This window comes from Poecilia reticulata, chromosome 2 (assembly GCF_904066995.2).
Source record: "Poecilia reticulata chromosome 2, P_reticulata-male-v2, whole genome shotgun sequence".
Classification (NCBI taxonomy): Eukaryota; Metazoa; Chordata; class Actinopteri; order Cyprinodontiformes; family Poeciliidae; genus Poecilia; species Poecilia reticulata.
The window spans coordinates 36674495-36696479 of NC_088831.1; the positions used below are offsets into that span (position 1 = coordinate 36674495).

A 21985-nucleotide genomic window follows, 5' to 3' on the forward strand; every position below is an offset into this window, starting at 1 on the left:
AGCTCATTTTCCAGACACTAAACTATCTCTCTGTCTGTCTGTCTAACAAAAACTTTCTCCAGTTAAATAATGCTCATCATATAATGCTGAAATTTTATCAAAATAATCTATAATCACATTATTTTAAGCCATCATGTCTGATTCAAAGTGATTCACTTCAACAGAAAATATTTAATGTGCTCCAAATGTATTTTTAGAGTCTATAGTAGCAGCTCTAAAACTTTTTTTTTTCTCATTTAAAACCTATAGGATGGGGTTCTCTTATAGCAACATTAGCATAACACAAGCTCTCCTATAGGAGGTAGAAATGTCTTATCACCTGAAATCTAATATTCCTTCACCTCCTTTGAGAGTTCAGCCTTTCTTCTGCTTGGGATTTCCATTCCTGCACAAGCAGAAAAATGAACTGAGATGGTATCAGTTGTTAGGAGAAGTTGCATGCTCAGGCAGCTTTCATGCAAACACGCTGCTGCTGCTGCTGCTGCTGTGCGAGTTTCTCCTTCCCTGCCTCAGGGAAGACACATTTCCATTCTGCTGCCTAAACCAGACAAACCAGTTCAGCATAAGACTCCTCGGCTGTTTATGCTGACAGATTTGTAGGAAGTCACAACAGCCAGCAATCCTGTAGTGCCTGAGAGTTGACACCTCTCTCTTGATCTGGGCTGTTCACTTCCTGACCAAAAGAGGAAAAAAATGAAGACCTGCTTCTCACCGACAGACTGAAGAGGTTTGAACTGCTGTTAAAGTCTGAGTGAGCGAAGAGGTGGACAGAGTAGCCAAAAAAATACACTTAAGAGTAGAACTACTTCAACATAAAGCAGCCATCCAGGAAATTACTCAAGTAAGAGTAAAGAAGCATTTGGTGAAAAGTACAGAGTAACTGATCAAATTTTCATTGATTTAATATTTAAAAATTACATCATCAAATGGGGGCTGCACAGTGGCGCAGTTGGTAGAACTGTTGCCTTGCGGTAAGAAGGTTCTGGGCTCGATTCCCGGCCCCGGTCCTTCTGCAAGGAGTTTGCATGTTCTCCCTGTGCATGCATGGGTTTTCTCCGGGTACTCCGGTTTCCTCCCACAGTCCAAAAACATGACTGTCAGGTTAATTGGTCTCTCTAAATTGGCCCTAGCTGTGTGTGTGCATGGTTGTGTGTCCTGTCTGCCTCTGTGTTGCCCTGCAACAAACTGGCGACCTGTTCAGGGTGAACCCTGTCTCTCACCCAGAACATTAGCTGGGTGTTCTGGGTGGCGTAGATCACTTCAGCACCCCCTGATCCCACAAAGGGACAAGGGTGTTAGAAAATGGATGGATCATCAAATGGACCAAAATATAAAGTTATGTGGAGATTTTGGCATTATAAGGAAAAATTACTATAACTATAAGTTACAAAAAATAACAAAATCAGGCAAAATATTTTTTCCAAATGAGTTTCTTTGAATAAAAAATTTATGAAACTTTAACAAAAACTGCAGATGTGTGTCTGTGTCTGGTGAATTTTTTTATTTAAAAAAGTTAGTTTCTCATGGGTAGAAAATCCAGAAATAAGAGTAGAAATACTTGATAATAAAATTACTCAAGTAAAAGTAAAAACCACAACGTAGTAAAAGTGCATTTATTTCAAAAAGTTACTCAAAAAATGTAACTGATTAAATGTGACTACTCTGAACGTGAACCACTTCCCCCACCGCAACATCAGCAAGACCAAAGACTGGAGGCTGGACAGCAGGAAGCTGCAGGAGACACCAGATCCCTGCTGAGCTTCAACTTTACTATGCACATCGTTGATGATCTGCGCCGGTTCGTTAACATAAACACTGTAAAATGTACTCAGATGACTGCAGTCAGATGGTGTGGGAACTATCAGCTCATCTCAACTGAGAACAAAACAAAGGAAATATCTACAGATTTCAAAAGAAAGTTTGTTCAGATCATAAAATACATGGATAAATGTTTTGTCCATGTGAGTACATGACAGAAATGCTCCTTTAATTGTTTCAAGTCTATTTTTTACATGTTATTTAACTTTTACAAGTGATGTAAATTAATATGATAAAGATAAATAAATTAAAATTTCTAATAAACATTTACCACAGGAATTGAAAGACATTTTAAATGTTTCAATGAGTTGTTTCAAAATTTATTTTCGAAATGTCAAATTTTGCATTTATACTGCATGGCCAATGGAGACGCTGCTTTTGTAAACAAAAATGACCTTTGAAAAAGGCACTAGATGAGCCAAAACTCCAGGCTGAAACCTTTTGTCATCCAGTTTTTGGTAGAAAGAGACAAGCAACCATGCAAATGGAAATTTATCATGCGATTAATTGATTTACTGCGACAGGCCTGTTAGATTCATGGTTATACTGGAGGAAAATTGCTAAAAAAACAAGTTTGTCCACCTAAACTGGCAGGTTGGACAAGAAAAGCATCAATTAGAGAAGCAGCCAAGAGGCCCATCGTAACTCTAGACGGCCTGCAGAGATTGATAGCTCAGGTGAGAGAATTGGTTGGCATGACAACTGGGCTTTTTCTGGAAAAGTGCCAAGGAAGCCATTATTGAAATAAAGACATAAGAAGTCCTGTTTGTAGTTTGCTCCAAGCCATGTAGCGGACACAACAAATGTGGAAAAGGGTGTGGCAATCGGATGCAACTTTTTTGGCAGAGAATTAACACTAAATGAAAACGCCACCTCAACAATAAAAAGTGGTTGTGAAGGTTTTATGCTGCGGGGAAGAGTTTACGGGAAGATAGACAAAACTAAACACTGGGTAATCCTGGAAGAGAACATTTAAGAAGTTAAAACAGACAGATGGTTTCCAAGGTCTAGTTAAAGTCTGGCTCTAATTTAATTAAATATCTGTGGCTGACCGAGGTTTGCCTGTTTTACAAAATAAAATGAGCACAAATGTCCAATCTCTAAATGAGCAAAGTTGGTAGAGATATACCCCAAGGATGGAGCTATTATAGCAGCAAAGGTTTGTATTAAATACTGATATGGGATGAAAACTGAATGCAACATGTTTTTTTATTAATTCATTTATTAAAATGATATAAAAAATATTTTTCTTCCACTTCCCAGATGTTCCACTTGAGATTGAGATTGTTTGATCACATACAATTCTACTGAAACACAATGTTGTTTGTACAATGGCTTATTGGGGACATTTTAGACAGAAAAAAGGGCGATTTATCTCAACATTTTAAGATAAAACAATTTTGAAATTTCTGAGCTTGAAAAGTCAAAGATTTTCTAACTTTGAAAATGTTTTACTTTTTAAACTAAAAAATTTTTTTCCTAGAGCATTTCTAAAATTAATTTTAAAATTGTAGTTTTTCCTAGCACATTTTAGACTTTTAAAGCTCAAAATTTTTCTACTTTCTTCTAGAATATTTCTGAGATTAATCTCGAAATGTTTTATGTTTTTCTAGGAATTTTTTGACTTTTCTAGCTCAAAGATTTCAGTTTTTTCTAGAAAACGTCTGAGATCAATCTGAAAAATGTTTTTTGTTTTTTGACAGATTTCTTTTTTTCTACCTATAGTGGCACTAATACGTCATTGTATATTTTGTAGAACAATTATGAAAAGGTTTGTGTTGTGTGCTTCTGAAAACAACAAACTGTCTCCCTGGTTTTACAGCTCCGTCCACTAACAGAAGGCAGATAGTCGTCAGCTTCCTGCCACACGTGTTGTCAGTGTGGCAGGTCTGAAGTGATCTACGCCACCCAGAGCACAAACTGTTTACCTCCCTGCCATCTGGTACACAGTATCAATATCAGAGCTCTGTGCTAAGGATCAGTAACTACTCCCAACCTCGAAAGCAAGTTAACTGAATCATCACCTCTGTCTGATAAATGTTTCAACACAGCATGATGTTCAGCCATAAGCAGACAAAACATGTGTTTTAGTTTGATGCCCAACATCCAGAAGATGGATACTGTGTACATTTTTGTGTCTTAAAGGTAAACTAGTTCTCATTTTACAGATGTCTTTACTTCTCCACAGTGTTACCATGAAGTTGGCATTTGTGCTTTAAAGAATGTGTCTCAGCAAATGTTGGAGGTAGTGTTGTAAAAATTCCTAAGCGGAGCTCGTTCAAGGTGCTGAAGTTTACCAGCGTTCAGTTGGGCAGCAACAAAAAAAATTCAGTTTTGCTAAATGTAAACCTAAACAAAGGAAGAACGTAGAACAGGATTTAAACCCAAGATCTTCTGGCTGCAAGCATCAGAGCAAACACACCACTGTCACCTATTATGCTTCCTTGATCATGTTTGGTTTATGTGCTACACAAAACATTTTCCTTACATCGTTTTGTACGAAATTATTCTTAGATAAGATTTTAGTCAGCTCCTTTCAGAATGAGATGTTTTAGGGCGTCTTGTCACTTTAAATCCAAATAAGCTACTGCTGGCCATGCCCCCCCAACTCAACATTTATACAACTGTGCACAATTACACAACCATACATCTTTGAAAAGCAAAAGTAGAGCCTCTTGGACAAACAACCAGATTTCAGCTAGTAGTTTCTGGATGGTAAGTCAACAACAAAACATTTGTCTTTTCTTTTGCTTGACCAAAATAAAAAGCTGACCAAATGTGCTGGGGTTCCGCTTGGGTTGCTAGGTAATGGGTGGAACTCTGCTGGGGTTGCCAGGTAACGGGCGGAACTCTGCTGGGGTTGCTAGGTGACGGCTGAGTAATTATGGCTCAAAATTTGGAAGGTTTTTGATGCCAAAACTGTGACAAAATAACTGGGTGTTTTTTTTAAAGCGTTTGGGCTGTTTTTAGAAGCTGTTGAGACACAAATGGAAATATAAAAACCAACAGACTTTTTTTTTGCTTAAGACGACATCTGAAATCCTATTTTCTCTTGTGTCAGCCTGGTTTTAATAGTCCTGTCACAAATAAAGAAAATTGGCCCAAATTTCCTGGATGTCTTAATAATTAATCAGTGTTTTCCAGATCGCAGCCTGAAGGTAATGCCATCCGGTTTCACAGTCATTTTTTGAAGGGATATTTCCCCTGGGAGGCGGCGAGTTACTGGGCAAGACCTCAGCTCTTTTGTGTACGCTGTAAAGTAAATACATGGCTGCTGACAATAGGATGGGATTTATTTCCCATGTTTGAGTCGGGTTACATGTCAAAAGCCCTGTTCAAACAAGAAACCTGTGGTGTGAAAAAGGAACATATTTACAAATGAATACATCATTTTCACTTTACACAGAATGAAATCTGGAGAACATAGAGCCCTACAGGCTGTTTGCTGCCAACTGGAAGCTTTCAGGACATCCTAATGAGAGCAGCTGTACATAATAATGTGAAATTATAAGCAGCTGTTAGAAGTGTAACACCTGTGGCAGAAATGGCCAGCAGTATTTGAGTATCTTATTAACATGGACAGTTGGTCAAAGATCAGAATGACGGTGAGTATCAGATAAAATCATGCAGTTTGCAAATTGATACTATTGTTTAAAAGAGCAGGAAACATTAAGCTAAGGGGTTTATTTCCCTTTACTCTTGACGTAATAATGTCCTGCACACTTTAATGCACTATCAATTTGATCAAAAGGGAAATTTTGTTGGCTCAATATGGGTTTTTTTTCCAGGAAAAATATCCTGACCCTTTATCATGCTGATATTTATCTCACTTTAAATGTAATAGCAGGTTGTGTTGCAACAAAGACCAAAAAGTATAAATCTTAAATGGGTTTTAATGGTCTATTTGTAAGCTAATTTTATTAAAAAATAGCTGCAGTATTATTTTTTTCATCCATCCAGATAACTAGAACCATTAGGGAATGTTGCATGACTTCAGTTAACGTCCACCAATCATTATTTGGCAAACCATAAATGTTCCAACCAATAAACGTTTCTTTTTGAATGGATTAAAACAATGTTATGGCTGCTGCCAGAATTTTACTGCCCTAAATGTTGTAATCTCCTATTTTTATCCTTCATCCATTTTGTACCTTAAAACAAACCATCATTTACCAACTGACATTAAACTTATTTCTCTGGCAGATGAGTAATCTGATGAAGGCAAAATTTACATATAAAAAAACAACAAAACATAAAACACTTTATTACAAAACATTTTAAATCTGAATCAAACCAACACTTCATTTGACTTTTTGCTAATGTACATTATTTATTTATTGGAGTAATTTAAGCATATTTTATATTTTCTTACAGTGGATTACAGTAGAAAAGGATCTAAATCACGAGCTATCAAAGCCGATTCAGACAAGTCTGGGACAAAGCAACCAAAATTGCAAAAGTATGAAGTGGTAAGGCTGTCATTTTGGTTGCTAACGTGGCTAGCAACCAAAATGACATAATGGTTGTTTAGGCATTTTATGTCAGTTTATTCGTGTTTATTTGGGTTTCAAATCAACTTCCTTCCCTTTAAAACGTTTTGTATCCCGTTCTTTAACCGTTACTTTTCAGTGATCAAATGTTTTGATGCATTAAATAAAAAAATACTGCATTAATCCCAGAAAGGAAAGTAGTTGTTGTTGGGAGTCAGATTATACAATTGTCTTGAAAAGAGTTGTAGATGTCAGATTTGTGGAAGACCTAATTGGAAATGATGTTCTTCTTCTCGCCCACCCGCAAGACATAAAAACATTATAGTGTTTTTGCAATTACTTTGAGATTTCAATAATGTTTCAGTCTTTAAAAAAAAAAGGCTTTATTGGCTCTAGTGCCCTTTATTTGATGGTTAGTTGAGAGGAAAGTGGGTAACGAGAGAGGGGGAAGACATGCGGCAAAGGTCACCAGGCCAGGAATCGAACCTGCAATAGCTGCGTCGAGGACTGAGGCCTCCATATATGGGTTGTGCTTAACCCCTGCGCCACCACATCACACCATAATGTTTCAATCTTAACATAATGCAGCTCTAACAGGTTGATCATCAGCAGTTTCCCCCACTGTATTATAAGCCTGGCGGGCCATCAGGCTTTACTTCCAGGCTAAGCATTGTTTATTTTAAGTGATTTCTAAATATATATATATATATATATACACACACACCAGTAACAGTTATAGCTAAGACAAGTTAAGATGAATATACAATCAGTAATCTTTAGCAAACAATAAAAAGACGATGACGTTTGATTATGCATACATACCATACAAAAAGACTAATTCTATTTAATTCACTACTGTATTTGCTTTGTTGATTTATTTCCAGAATTTCCTGTCAGATTTTAACTTTTTTTTTTTAACACAAAAACACGGTGGGGCAACTTGTGCCCCCCCCCCCTCTCTCACTAGGCTTAGCTAGATTTTTTGGGGAAACCCAAGTCTTCACGTTTTTAATGTCCAATAAGAACAATTGGACACAAGCTAACTTGCATCCCCAAAGTTCATCCGTTCCTCGGTCCTCCTAACTTTGACCGTATTTAATCGGACTGCGTCTCCTCTTCCAGTTGCAACAACATATTTCTTGTAATGTAACGTATGGGTCTGAGCAACTGGGCAATCTGGACTTCTTGTCCAAGTAGTTGAGATATCAGCCTCCGAGCTTCCTGGAGCCTGCCCTACCGGCCCGAACACACACTCTGCAGGTCCAAATAAATCGCTCTTTCATCACGGTGTGTGTGTATGTAGTTCAGTACTGTAGACTCTCTGTGTTGCAATGACAGACACAAACCAGCTGCCCACATTCCTCTCTCTCTCTTGCCGTCTCTGCTGACTTCTTACAGGGATCTCCCCTCCCCCACCGCTCAGCAGCATGTCCCACACATACCTCTGGCTTGCCATATACACACACACACACGCACACACACACACACCTACCCGTGACACATTCACAGTAACACAAGGAAACTAGGCGAGAGACAACACAAACTATACGATCTAATCCTGTGAAACGGATCCACATTTTGCATGTTAAACCTTCTGAACTGGGTTTTAAGACATCACGTGCAGCCCAGTGGGTTTCCACCATGTTATAGCACAGAACAACCCCTTCAGCTGTGCGATCTATTTCTGTTTTGCACCATATAGTTACTGCGACTGCTGCTTCAATGTGGTTTCTCTTTATAGCAAGAGTTTTTAGCCTGCAGTCCTCACTGAGTTCGTTTTGAGTGTTTCAGAAACTCCTAAAGCTTTTAATTTAGTTGCACGTTGAGAAGTCACTCAACATTTTCACTTAAATTGAGTTCTTTCCACAGATGTGGAATCTTAATGCAATGCCCTGCAAAATGGAGTCATGCACCAAGAATCTTAAAAAGAATACTATGATACCCTTAAATAGAATCCTGTCTAAATAATTGCCTTCAGAAGGCACCAAATTAGTAAATAACTTGCATTCAGAACCATTTTTTCAACAATTGGAGTTACTTCTCTGGTATATTTCTACCAGCTTTGAGCATCTAGATGGTGACATTTTGTCGACTATTCTTTACAAATTAGCTCAATCTCCATTAGATTTGATGGTGAGCGTCTGTGAACAATTTTTCAGGCTTACCACAGATTCTTAATTAGATTTCGGCCTGAACTTCAGGCCATTTAAACACATTAATGGGGCGAAGCCTGCAAGCTGGTTCAGACAGAGGATTTAAGCTGTGCTGCAGCTTCACATGTGATCTTTCTAATACTGCTGAATAAATCAAGAGCACCCTAATGATTTGGGCAGCAGACTTCCAGCTGCACTCTGCATTTCACGCGCTGCACCTGACTGGCTGCATTGTTAGGGTAATGTGGCTTCTTCGAAGTGAACTTTGAGAATTTTTGGAGAAATGGTTTTCTTCCAGGATTTCACTCTCACTAGCTCCACCCATCCTTCCATCAACTCTGACTAATGGTGCGTTCCAGTTACCTGGAAAGTTGGAATTTGGAGCCGGATTTTACGTCAGACATAGCAGCGTTTTGTTAAATGGAATTTCAACACCCATGAACATTGTTTGTCTAACAAACACATAATTTTATGCTTTACTTTCAATAAACAAACATTACTTTTAATTTGTTCAGTTTATAATTGCAGTTGTGACATTGGTTTTAGACGCACTCGTATAAATCTAAAATCAATGCCACATTTTCCTACTGTTCATGTGAAGAGCGGCCATATTGAAACTCAAATTCCACCTTATGAACTGGTTCTTGTCGAAGTTGCTCCTAGTTTCCCATTGGGAAAACTGAGTTTGAAGGGCATTCGACTTGATTTTTTCAAGTAGGAAGTTGAGATTTCCCAGTACAACCACAACTGGAATGTAGCATAGCATATTACTGCCATCGTCATGGGTACTATGGGACTTTGGAAACGTCCAAAATATTGTTAAAAAAAAAAAGAAAAGAAACAGTGGCTTTTATCAAAAATGTCAAATTTGTGGACTGTCTAATTGATGGCGTTCCTCTCTGTCCCGCCCAGAAGACATAACAATGTTGCACGTTTACTTTGCAACACCCTTTCTATGGACATCATTGGAAAGCTATGATTCTTGAGATTCCAAAGATGTTTTCCAATCAAGGATACAATAACTGTAGACACAGTAAACGCTTTTGTCAAACCACTTGGAAATGCAAAATAATCGTTCAAAACCTCATATTATTGATGTCTTAGATTCATCTTGGAAAAAAACTGTTTTTACATCCACAGGTGTCCATCTTGTCGATCACTGTGATGTTTTTTTACAAATCAGCTGCATTTTTACTGGAAGTAAATGACACAAAATTGACTATTTACTAACTAGGGGACTTTTGAAGGCAAAGCATCTGAACAAAAATGGACACCACAGTTAAGATGCTTTTCTATAGAAATTTGACACCATGTGTTGGTTAAATCACATAAAATCTTAAAAAAATGCGTTTAAGTTTGCAGTTTTAACATGACAAAAAGGAAAAAAGGAGTGTGAAAACTTATAAGTCAGCATAACACATGATCCCTAATGTGCAGATTTTTCTGTTTTACTTGAACAGTTGCCAAACATCAGTGCCAAAATATGCAAACCAAGCGTTAAGCTTCCCAAAATCTTACATCTGATAGTAAAGCAAGGAGGGCTACAGGCTTTATAACACCGAAAATGTATAAACACCTCCCAAAATTATGTCTTTGTACCACACCCACAGATTTTGCACATAAACACACACTGAATGACTTCATGTTTACAGTAGTGAAACCATGAACACCCACCTTAACGTTCAAGCTCTTTGGAAATGACTTTACTCTTTTCCTAAAACAAGAGCAACTGCAGCTACACAAAGCATGAGGATATGAAACTGTAGCTGCTTTTTCACAATCGTCATAAAACCTTTTGCTTATGAATCTATGAATCATCAACGTTGAGAGTGTTTGTCAGAAACACTTAAGATTCTGGTTAGACCAACTTGGTGAGCCAACATGTCCTGTAAGCTGAAAATCTCCCTAACCAAACTAAACTGTGTTTTTCCACATCAGCTCAACATTTAAATAGTTGTTCAGTGTTGGGTTTCACATGGCAGCTCAAATGCTTCACATAGTGGTCACACTCCAGTGCAGTAAAAGCACGGTCCAAACCATCAGAATCCTTTTTGGCGGCGTGCATCTCGTCGTGTTCTGCTTTAAGCTTGCTTGCCGGCCTAACCGATTTCTTTTTTCCTTTCCTTTCTCTCCCTCTTTTCCTCTCTGCTGCAGACTTGAGAGCAAACAGTGACCGACTGTCTGGAGTCCCGCTGGAACTGCCCACAGCTGCTTGACCGCTGCAGACACTATCCACAAACATATGCGCGCACACAAACAAACAGCTATAGTTAGTCGTGATGGAGTGCGTCCCATTTGACCCGGTGTGGCTGCTAACTGCTGGGTTTTACACCGCAGAAAGCCAGGAGGAGGCAGGGACAGAAGCACAACAATCTCTGCTGCAACTGCTCACTTGGTGGCCAAAAGTCTGTGTTTGGACAAAGCTTATGTGGAATGGCGCTCATGGCAGCTTCATTGGGATGATTTGTCATCATTTATCACTGAGCTCCAACAAATCCTCACATTACAGAGCTAAATTATAATCAATTGCCGTAAAAGTCGGCTGTGTTCGCTCTTTTGGTTCCTAAAGCAAAACATTTGTCTTCACCATAAACACATTTTTTTCACAGAAAAGCTTCAACGGTTAAGATGATTGGGAACATGATTTTGGTTTGACATAGGTTTACATTGTACGCTCTTAATAAATGGCACAGCTTAAAGCGACTGTTTATAATATCCAGGAAATTGATGCATTTCAAGTTGGATGGAGTCCAAGCTGCAGACGCGGTTTAGTTTACGGTAAAGCTTCCCAGATTTTCCTGCTGGAGATTTAGGAGCTCCACATTCACTGCATGGCTGTAACATGGAAACATTACTAAGTAAATTGAAAGTAAATTGAAAGGAGAGACTAATAAATACAAGAATGTGAAAGAATGAGGTCACCTGCCAACACTCTGTGTATATCTACTTATGAAGATTAATGTTTTATATCAATTATAATGATAATACTGAGAAATTCAAGTAATACAACCTAACATTCAAAAGAAATAAGACCTTTTAATTTTATAGTATTATTATGCAAAATTCCATTTGCATCTAAAAACAATCCAAATGCTTAAAAAAATGCTCAGTCGTTTTGTGGCAATAAGTTTAATGTTTTTTGGTGTCTGGAAAATGAGACATTTCAAAAAATCTTCCGAATGTAACATCACAAATCAGCAGGCACTGCCCATCGCCTAGCAACCCCGGTGAAGTTCAGCCCGATACCTAGCAACCCAAGCAGAGCTCCAGTATATTTGGTCACCTGGTTTTACTGCTGTATGGGCTGTACAATGGCTGCTGGAAAAGTTATTTTTTGTTGACTTACGATTTAGAGTCCACTTGCTGCATTCTTGTTGCTTGTGCAGGAGGCTCCACTTCTGCTTTTCAAAGACGTACGGTTGTATAATTGCTCATTTGTTTGCAGTCATTTTCACATGAGGGTAAACGTTGAGTTGGGGGGCGTGGCCAGCAGCAGCTTATTTGGATTTAAAGTGACAAGAAGCCCTTGAATAGCTCAAAATAGGCAGAGGTGAGCAGATTAAAATCTCATTATGTACAAAAAATGTAATGGACATGTTTTGTTCTGCCCATAAACATATCCTAACCTTAAAACTCACCTTTAATAATTAATTTAAAAAAAATAAACTGATCCATTACAGTCATGGTTCACCAGAGGAACTGGGGTTTAAAATCCTTCAAAATGCCAACTAAGGATGTTTTAATCATAAACCTGATGTGACCAAAATAGCTGTCTGAGGAGCTAATCTCCTTTAGGAAGAAGACATTAGCAGATTATGAATCTAGCAAAGAGATCTGAGAAGTATTTGAAGTCAGCCATTCCACTGTAATGACAGTCATCTCTATGTGGGTGTTACTGAAAATAACAGCCATCATTTCCAGCTCTGGCTGTCTATCCAGCTAAAACCCTAAAATGTAACCAAGGTTGTCTACATTAGGCTTTGCTCTCTACAAAAAAAACACAAGGACTAGATTAAAGTGTGTCTGCAAGCACGAATAGAAGCAAAGAACATTAGATCTGGAATCATGCCTAAAAGTGAAATATCTGCACATTAGACATTCCAAGAGAAGCACAGAGGTGGAGGTGTCATGGCTTTGGAATGTGTTGGTGCAACAGGGCTTGGTCAGTTCAGCACCACAGAATCCAGCACGACTCCCACCATGTGTCAAAGGGTGCTTGAGAAAAATGTGAGAAACATCTGCAAAAGTCATTAAAGAACAAGATCCTGCAACACAAAAGTTACCCAAAGAATACCAATAAACTCCACAAAGTGTGGCTGTGAATTAAGAAATGGAAAGAGTCAAAGCTGAACATGAAAGAAACACATCAAACATCTCACAGCTGAAAGTAAGGAGTTTCCTGACTTTCTTCTGACGGGCTATAAGAAGAGTTTCTCTGACGTTATCTCAACCAAAGGGGATAAATCCAGATGTTAGGCGTTAGGGCGAACCTTTTCCTTTGACTAGAAATGGCATTTTTGCTTCCATCTTCAATTAAATAAGTAAAATAATGTTCATTTGTTTAAGACGGAGATAAAAAAAATCGACCTTGGATGTGAGATGTGAACATTTCTTAAGAAGTACCTGATATTTGTTTGTAAATATCAGGTATTTAGTGCTAAATTTTAGTTTAGCTCCTAAAGTTTAGTGCCTCCTATTTTTATCTTTCATAATGATAAAAAATATTTTATGATGATTTTAAATTCATTAATGGAGATACATCAGACTCGAGAAACATTACATCTTCACTGATACTGATTATTCTATAATGGACCAGTCTTTTATGCAAATTTTTCTGCAACTAATCCCAAATCTCTATAACTTAGCCAAAGTTTTCATCGTTCCATCCACATCAATTATCTGAATATTCATATGTCTTGAACTCTTTTCACATTTTGTCATATTACAAACACAAAATTTGGCGTATTCTATGAAGATTTTATGTAACAGACAAACATGAAGGAAAAGAAAAAGGACACAAAGCCCTGGAAGTAAAATCATCACAGCTATAAAAAGGCAAGTTGGTATGAAATGGTGGGTGGAGCGGCGACACGTCAGATCAATATCTTCACCAATTAATTGCTGTGATCAGCTCTGCAAACAGAAGCGCTGAGCTTGAAATGAGTGAGTGTGATAAGATTAGAAACAAAGTTCTTCCACAATCAATTGATCAGTCAATTTGGAATGACTGATCCAGTCATTCCAAATTGGAATGACTGGATCAGATATAAGATAAATTCATGCTGGTCAGAGTTTCCTTTTAGTTTTATATGTTAAACAGCAACAGTAGGGCTCTGAATGTTATCTGATTAGCTAAAAAAATTGCATAACCTTGCAGAAAAACTATCAAAATCAAACCCACGTCTTGTTTTAATAACAAATATCCGTATAACTTTTATATCTGGTGTCTTTTTTAACCAGATTCAGAGCAGAAAACTCTCCTTTTGGCTGAACCTCTCCTCCTACTTCTTTCCCTTCTCCCCCTGCCCTCTTTGACCTCTCTCTTCTTCCTGTCCCTTCCCCCCACTGCAGCCCAAACCCCCACCTCCTTTCATCCCACTCAGGGCAGAAATGGACCAAATGCAGCAGGGGCCACCATGCAACCCCACCCTCCCACACTGGGTCGTCCTTTGGTCTGATTGATCAAGCTGCCACACTAAATTACAGCTGCTTTTGCCTGTTGTTGCTCTCAATTCCCACAATGATGAAGGGTGCTGCGCTGGATTGTTCACAGTGAAACACTTAACCACCCGACCGCATGAGGTGCCTGTTCATATCTGCAGCTTAAAATGCTAGAATCCGTTTAGGTTTCTTTATTTTTTCCTGTGGTTTGAATTTCATAGACGTACAGAGAGAGACTTTGTGCACAGCAGCAGGAAACTCTAATAGTCCAAAGTCTTTAATGTAACGAGAACAAGACATGGACATGTTTGGGTACGTAAAATAAAACTCAAAATCAAAAACTTTGCACCTTGGATTTTGCTTCCAAGTAGCCACATTTTTTAGTACATTTATAATCCAACTTGAAGATTTGATCATCAGGTTTTCGAGAACTCTATATTTTTCTTTTAATGAGGCAACTAAAAGCTCGGGCTTTTGGAAGAAAAAAGCAAAACTATATTAAATATTTAATAATATACATTAAAAGAAATTAACAATAAAATGAAAAAAGGTGTCTCTAAAATATTTTCCTCCATTTCTGTCAGTTGTACCAGTGTGAAATGCCAAAGATAACATTTTGACATACTTAAGATAAGACTCTTGCAGCAACAAAAGAATTCCTAAAGAGTTTTTAACAGAAAGTTTGGAATAACTCGGCATTTAAATACATCTGAACAACCAATGGAAGGCAAAAACAACAGAAACCAACCAGAAACCTCACCATCTTTGTTTCAGTGTCACAAAAAGAAAACGATGAACTGCAAACATTAACACCAGTAAAAATAAATAAATGGTAAGCATTCAAAGATGTACTTTGGGAAGAATGTGGAAATATTGTCTGAGGTTGAGCTTTTATTAAATTTAAATTTGTTTTTGGATGTTCTCAACAGAAACCAGTGTCGTAAAACAAACAAAAAGTGGTTATTTTATTTTCATCTTATAAAATATTATTGAAGTGTAAGCTGTTTTCTAGGTCAAAAAAATGGATGATCATAAATTAAAATGTAATTTCTTTTGACTTATTTTCTTTCATAATTAAAAAGAGAAACTATTCCAATATGCTGAACACCTACCTCAAACTATGTTTCACCATGAGATGTTTTTGTCTATAGAGGCTATATTAGGGGTGAGTATTTTCAACATCAGGCTCACAAGCAAAATTTACAACAAATACTTTTTTAAACAACATTTTAAAAAATCTGTTTTGTAGTTAATAAATATGCTGGATAAAAACTTTTTAGATACAGTTGTGGGGGGAATTAAATTAAATGCAAATTAGAAAGGTCTCTTTTGATGGTTTCACAGTTAGAAATGTTTAAAATTTGTCCGTTACAGTTTTCTTTGGTGTTATAGTTGAACAATTATATTTAGACCAAATTAAAACTGTTACTCCTCTTTTATTGATTAACAAAATGGAAAACTGTTAATTTTTTCTAATTTGTTGATTTATATATACAAATATATTTCATTTTAGGAAAAATAATCTAATAAACTCTTTTCATTACCGAGTCCTCATAACAAAAACGAATTATCAAAATATGCCATTCAGTCTTCAACCACAAATCTCTTTTTTAGGGCATCAAAGGGATAAAATATTGAGAATATTAGTTGTACCAAGACGAAAGATAAGGACTTAATTAAAACGAGCAAAGATCCCACTAGAAAACTTAATTGTTTGGGTTTTAAAAAGTCTCTGGTGTAATGTAATTACTGTAACATACTTTCCTGCGGTGGGGAAATGAACACCAATCAACATCGAGTCCTGTAGGAAAACAAACGCTCTGATTGGCTGAAGCGCGGTGTCGGTTTCAAGGCGGCCCGCGCTCGGTGCTAGAGAAAGGGGGGGTGTCTAGTGAATGGAATGGGCGCCTTGAAACCGGCGGAATCCTCGCGGAGAGAGGGGAGCGAGCCTCTGGACTTCCAACCGCCCAGCATGTGAGCCGACGCTCGGCGTGAAGTTTAGCCGAAAAGCCCTGGAAATACTGCCCGTTTCTGAATCTGGATTTTGGACTGAGTAGCAGCTGAACGCGCTGGGTTGGTTTTATTTAGATTTTTTTTAAGTAGACGTGAGTTGAAGTGCAGTTTTCCACGGAGTGTGAGTGAAGAATGGACTGCTTGGAGTCACTTACAAAGAACATTAAGAAGTCATGACACGACGAACGTTTTACTTGGATTTATCTTCGTAAACTGCAAGTGAAAAGTCGATACAAGCCGCTGAAACTCAAACAAAGTGTACTAAAAGTTTGGGCTGTCGACATTTATCGTGGAATTTTCACCGTTTTCGGACGTTTTTAAGTCTCTACTTGGATCAAAGTTTTTCTATCCCACCCCCTCCTCCTCCTCCTCTCCAGCTATGGCGGCGGCCAGGTTCACCGCTGGCTCCGCGCTCCTGCGGATCATGTGGCTGCTGTGCGGGATTTCTCTCTCACCCACTTCTGCTCAGCATCACAACAGCGAAAGTGGGATATCCGTCCCGGAGCACGGTTTCTGCCAACCCATCTCCATCCCGCTTTGCACCGATATCGCCTACAACCAGACCATCATGCCGAACCTCCTGGGCCACACCAACCAGGAGGACGCCGGGCTGGAGGTGCACCAGTTCTACCCGCTGGTGAAGGTCCAGTGCTCCGCGGATCTCAAGTTCTTCCTGTGCTCCATGTACGCCCCGGTGTGCACCGTGCTGGAGCAGGCCATCCCGCCGTGTCGGTCGCTGTGTGAGCGGGCACGGCAGGGATGTGAAGCCCTGATGAATAAATTCGGCTTCCAGTGGCCGGACCGCCTCCGTTGCGAGGCTTTCCCCGTCCACGGAGCCGGGGAGATCTGCGTGGGCCAGAACACATCGGAACCCGGCAGCCCATCTTCCTCCTCGTCTCCCCATGCACCCGAACCCGTGACCCCTCCACCCATAGGTGGTGGACAGCACCCTCGGATCCCGCAGCCCAATTCGCCCAACCAGTTCTCCTGCCCCCTACAGCTGGAGGTGCCGCCCTACCTGGGCTACAAATTCATGGGGGTCAGAGACTGCGGCGCCCCCTGCGAGCCCACGAAACCCAGCGGGATCATGTATTTTCGAGAAGACGAGGTGAAATTCGGCAGACTTTGGGTCGGGATCTGGTCCATACTGTGCTGCGTGAGCACCCTGTTCACGGTGCTCACATATTTAGTGGACATGAGGAGGTTCAGGTACCCGGAGCGGCCCATCATCTTCCTGTCCGGCTGCTACTTCATGGTGGCCGTGGCCTACGCCGCCGGGTTCTTTCTGGAGGACAAGGTGGTGTGCGTGGATAAATTCAAGGGGGAGGCCTACAGGACTGTGGCTCAGGGTACCAAAAAGGAGGGCTGCACCATCCTGTTCATGGTGCTCTACTTCTTCGGCATGGCCAGCTCCATCTGGTGGGTCATCTTGTCCCTGACTTGGTTCCTCTCTGCCGGAATGAAATGGGGTCACGAGGCGATAGAGGCCAACTCCCAGTACTTCCACCTGGCCGCTTGGGCCGTCCCTGCCATCAAAACCATAACGATCCTCGCAATGGGCCAGGTGGACGGAGACGTCCTGACCGGAGTGTGCTTCGTGGGGATCTTCAACGTGGACGCCTTACGCGGTTTCGTACTAGCGCCGCTGTTTGTCTACCTCTTCATCGGTACGTCCTTCCTGTTGGCTGGCTTCGTGTCGCTGTTCCGGATCCGCACCATCATGAAACACGATGGCACCAAAACGGAGAAGCTGGAGAAGCTGATGGTTCGGATTGGGGTGTTCAGCGTGCTCTACACGGTTCCGGCCACCATCGTGATCGCCTGTTATTTCTATGAGCAGGCCTTCAGGGAGCAGTGGGAGCGCACCTGGCACATGCACACCTGCAAGCGCTTCGCCGTCCCGTGCCCGGTCCACAACTTTGCCCCCATGACCCCGGACTTCACCGTGTTCATGATCAAATATCTGATGACCATGATCGTCGGGATCACTTCCGGTTTCTGGGTCTGGTCCGGGAAGACCCTCCAGTCCTGGCGGAGTTTCTACAAGCGTCTCAGCAACGGGAACCACGGAGAGACGACCGTGTGAAGGCGAAACATGCGCGAAAATGAGGTCAAAAAGCTTTCATTTCTTTAATCCTAGTTGGATTTTTTTCTTTCTTTTTTTTTTTTTTTTAAAGAACTGAGTTATAGTGTTTTACTGTTGTGACAGCAGCACGCAACACCTTTAAGGAAGTTGGACAACCTTCCAATATATTCACTAACTCCCCCGTTCCCTATTTTGTCAAAGAAATCATGGCTTTTGTATTCTTGGACCATAAACTGCTATAAAATGGCCATGCAAAGACTTAACCCTTTATATATACACATATATTCCTATGTTACAATTTGAATGTACTCCCTATTCGCCCTTGAGTTTGTCAGTGGACTGTATGAGAACAGCAATGTGATAAAATTCATTCATTCATTCATTAGGGAAATTACTGCAAAGCTTTAATTGATGTTAGAGTTTGCAGGGTACAATCTCTTCTGCTTTAAATGGGAGGAATAGTTAATCATCATGTTTATGTGCCAAGTGGCTGCCTAGATTTCCCTCTTTTTTTTTTAATCTTCCGACTGATGAATATTCACTTCTGTTTTGAATGTTCACTCCGAAGTTGAATGAAGTTATGTACTGGTTTGCACAGTGATTGTAAATGTAAAAAAAAATTGACTGTTACACCACAGATTGACCTGGATCTTGCTTTTTTTTTTTTTTTTTTTTTTTTTTTTAAAGAGGCCACACACACATGCATACAGAAACCTGGAGACACAACGGCTCATTGTTAGTCTCTGTGTGTGGTCTCTCTACTTTTGGATTACCCATCAAAAAAGCTTTTTTTCCCCCCTCTTTAAAGCCTTTAAGACACCCAAAGCACCATTTCAGTGATCCAGATTTAATCCATGGGAGTGCAAATGGTTGTTCTGGAGCTCCAATGTTATTTTATCCGGGATAAAATTGTACTCTGAGTTAGCACCTGTGTTCTGCTTGGTGTAACTCGCCTTATTTTTCTTTTAATTTCATGAAGTGTTACATTCTTGCAAGCCGACTGAACATTTTTTTAGATGTTTTATTTACTTATTTTTAATTATCTGGGTTGTTTTTCTTTTCTACAGAAGCCTAAAAATCTGAGAAGTTGCATGTTGTTTCTGTGTTAGAAGGAGGTCGAATAGAAGAGCTTGTTGCTGAGGAGAGGGTTGTTTTTAGGAAATAAAAAAAAAACTGGTTTACCAGATTGTGAGAACAGAAAGTTAAGGTTGTGTTGTACCTGACTTTTAATCATGATAATTTCCTAGTTTTTTGATACAGGATTGTATAGGAATAACACCTTATTTTAGGCTTAAACCTGAGTTTAAATGCTTTTAGTTAAAGTGAGACAACTCTTGTTGAATGTCTTTGCCTTATCTTGATTAGGAGAAGTAATTACCAGAGTCGACTTGACGCTTGCAGCATTTAAAACAAGTGACTGTCATTCAGACTAAACAAATAAATTAGTGGCGTTTTGTCAGGAGTCAGCTGAAACCGCCTGCTTCTCGTCTCATAGCACATTTTCTCAAACAATGAGAGCAAGTCAGCAGTTTGACTTTCGTGGTTATTTAAATTCCTAAACATGCCCTGTTGTTTTTTTACGTATATTCTCACTAAAATTGTGCATACTTTATACTTCATGCTGTATTTAAAGGCAGTCTGTATATACCATGCTGTTTTCTTCTTCTCCTCACATGGATGTACTACATACCTCAAGACCTGGTTAAGTTCTGCTCAACAGAAAAATGTCACTTCATGCATTTTTTTACCAAACAAAGCAAAGTGATTCTGTTATTGCTACCAGACTGACACGTTTAGTTTGTTCTGTTTGCAGAAGGAAATTTAGTTTTTTTGTGTTTTCAGAACATATGCAAACCAGCCAGCAAACAGAGACTCTTGATTTTTAAATGCATATTGTATTTAAGGGGGGGGGGGGAGAAATACTCATTTTTGTCTTTTTTTTACTTGTATTTTTTTAAAAATGAGATAAGCCCATTGTACATGTACAGTTTGAATAAAATTGGTAAAGTTTGTAATGTGGTGATTATCATTTTGTGATGTGGACCTTGAGTTGTGCTAATGTTTAGCCAACATTAGCGATGACTACAGCAAAACAACAGATAAGCTAGCCTTCAGATCAGAGCTGGACGTCAGATAGTTAAAGTTTCTGCAAACGTACTGCTCTCTCATGTTTACAGAATCCTACTTCAGTGATATTTGTGACAGAGGTTCTGGAAAAAGAAACACATTTTAAAGTGTTTGTTTCTAGGTGTTGGAGCTGTTTACTGTGCAGCAGCATTTAGTTTAACAACCCTCTGAAGAAGTGCTTGAGGGATGAGTCAGAAAACTTTATTAGTCCAGTCTGCAGATTCACTTTCAGCAAACACAGCAAAGAAAAGCTAAACGAAAGCAAAGGAGCTAATCCTGTTGGCCTTTAATGTCGATGTAATGTAAATAGACTGCCGTTTATGTTTAGCAGTCTAAACAGGACATAAATGTGACACATTCACCACTCTTAAAGTTTTATAACATCAAATAAATAAAAGTACTAGTTTATAGGAGGAGCCATCGTTGACCGGTTTTGCAGTTAGCTAGTGAGTCATCAATGAAATAAAGTGGTTCAGATTATCCTTTACTTGGCAACCATGAGTCATGAAACTGTATTTTTTTAAATAAATAATCCTTGGGAGGTTCCTTCATTTTGTGCTCCACCCTGATCTCTAAAAGCAGGGGTGCCCAAAGTGTGGCCCGAGGGCCATTTGTGACCCCTGAACTGGTTTTCAGCGGCCCTTGAATTGATGCAGATGGAGACATTTTGATCCAATTAGTTCAAAACTACAACCCACAAATAAAAGCTCACAAAAAATGTAAGGCAACAACACAAAAATAATCTTTCAATAGCCAATCTTTCTGGTTTCTCTTTAATTTCATGGTAAATAGGTGCACGATTATCCATTGACTTTTACACTAAAGCAGACTTTTTTGCACCTAAATCTGTTTTTAATTATATTATTAACACTTAGAGGAATACAGCAAGAGTTTTCAAATAACCAGTGAGCTAAATCATAGTTTTTATTGCTGAGAATAGACTCAGTCTTAGTTAGAAAATTAGTGAGATTGTTGGTTTTCTTTCAATGAGAAAAATTTACAAAAACCTTTTTGAACCTTTGGATTTACATATTCCATTCCTATAAAAAAAAAAACCTGACTATTTTGTAAAAATGTTATGCTTTATTGTTGAGCAGGAAATAAATTCTCAAGATCTTAGTTTTTTAAAAAATGTTTTGTATTTTGGCAATTTTGGTCACCTTTGCATTTGAAACAAAAATAGCTATTTTTAAATAATACTATAGAAATATTATGTATCATAGTGTTTCCCATTTTATATATGAATGTTTTTTTATTTTCCTCTCAAGAATTTTGATTGGATCGGTTTTGCAGCTTTAATCAAAGTTTTTAAATAAACTTAATTTGCGTGACTTAGACACCAATAATACTTTTTAATCAATAAATCTCTTGTAAAGGTAATTCATTTCAATCAAACAAAAATGCATTAATTTTAATTACTTTTTTATTTGTAATCTTACCAAGCTCTTAAAAATGCTCATCAGTTTAGTTAAAATTATTGGAAATCATTTCCTACTTTGTGAAAATAATTATAAATAAAAGTAGTTTTTCCAGTGTGGCAGAATCTCCTTTTCAGCTGAAGACAGTTTGGTGTATTTTGTCAAATCCTTTAGAGTTAAACTTTGGCTTCTGTTTTTAACAGAAATGTGAGTAAATGT

At 38.8% G+C, this 21985-nt stretch overlaps 1 protein-coding gene and 1 long non-coding RNA gene across 2 annotated transcripts; both read left to right on the top strand.

The window, feature by feature from the left end:
* The first annotated feature begins 5369 nt into the window (after window positions 1-5369).
* Window positions 5370-12113, top strand: LOC145554221 (uncharacterized). The gene is made up of 2 exons (XR_014090253.1): window positions 5370-5423; window positions 10616-12113. It is a non-coding gene; the product is annotated as an uncharacterized LOC145554221 (long non-coding RNA).
* A 2314-nt stretch (window positions 12114-14427) lies between these two features.
* LOC103460948 (frizzled-7-A-like) lies at window positions 14428-20236 on the top strand. The gene has a single exon (XM_008403262.3). It carries the CDS (start codon window positions 16515-16517, stop codon window positions 18219-18221), a length of 1707 nt encoding a protein of 568 aa, XP_008401484.1. The 5' UTR covers window positions 14428-16514; the 3' UTR covers window positions 18222-20236.
* Window positions 20237-21985: the final 1749 nt, after the last annotated feature.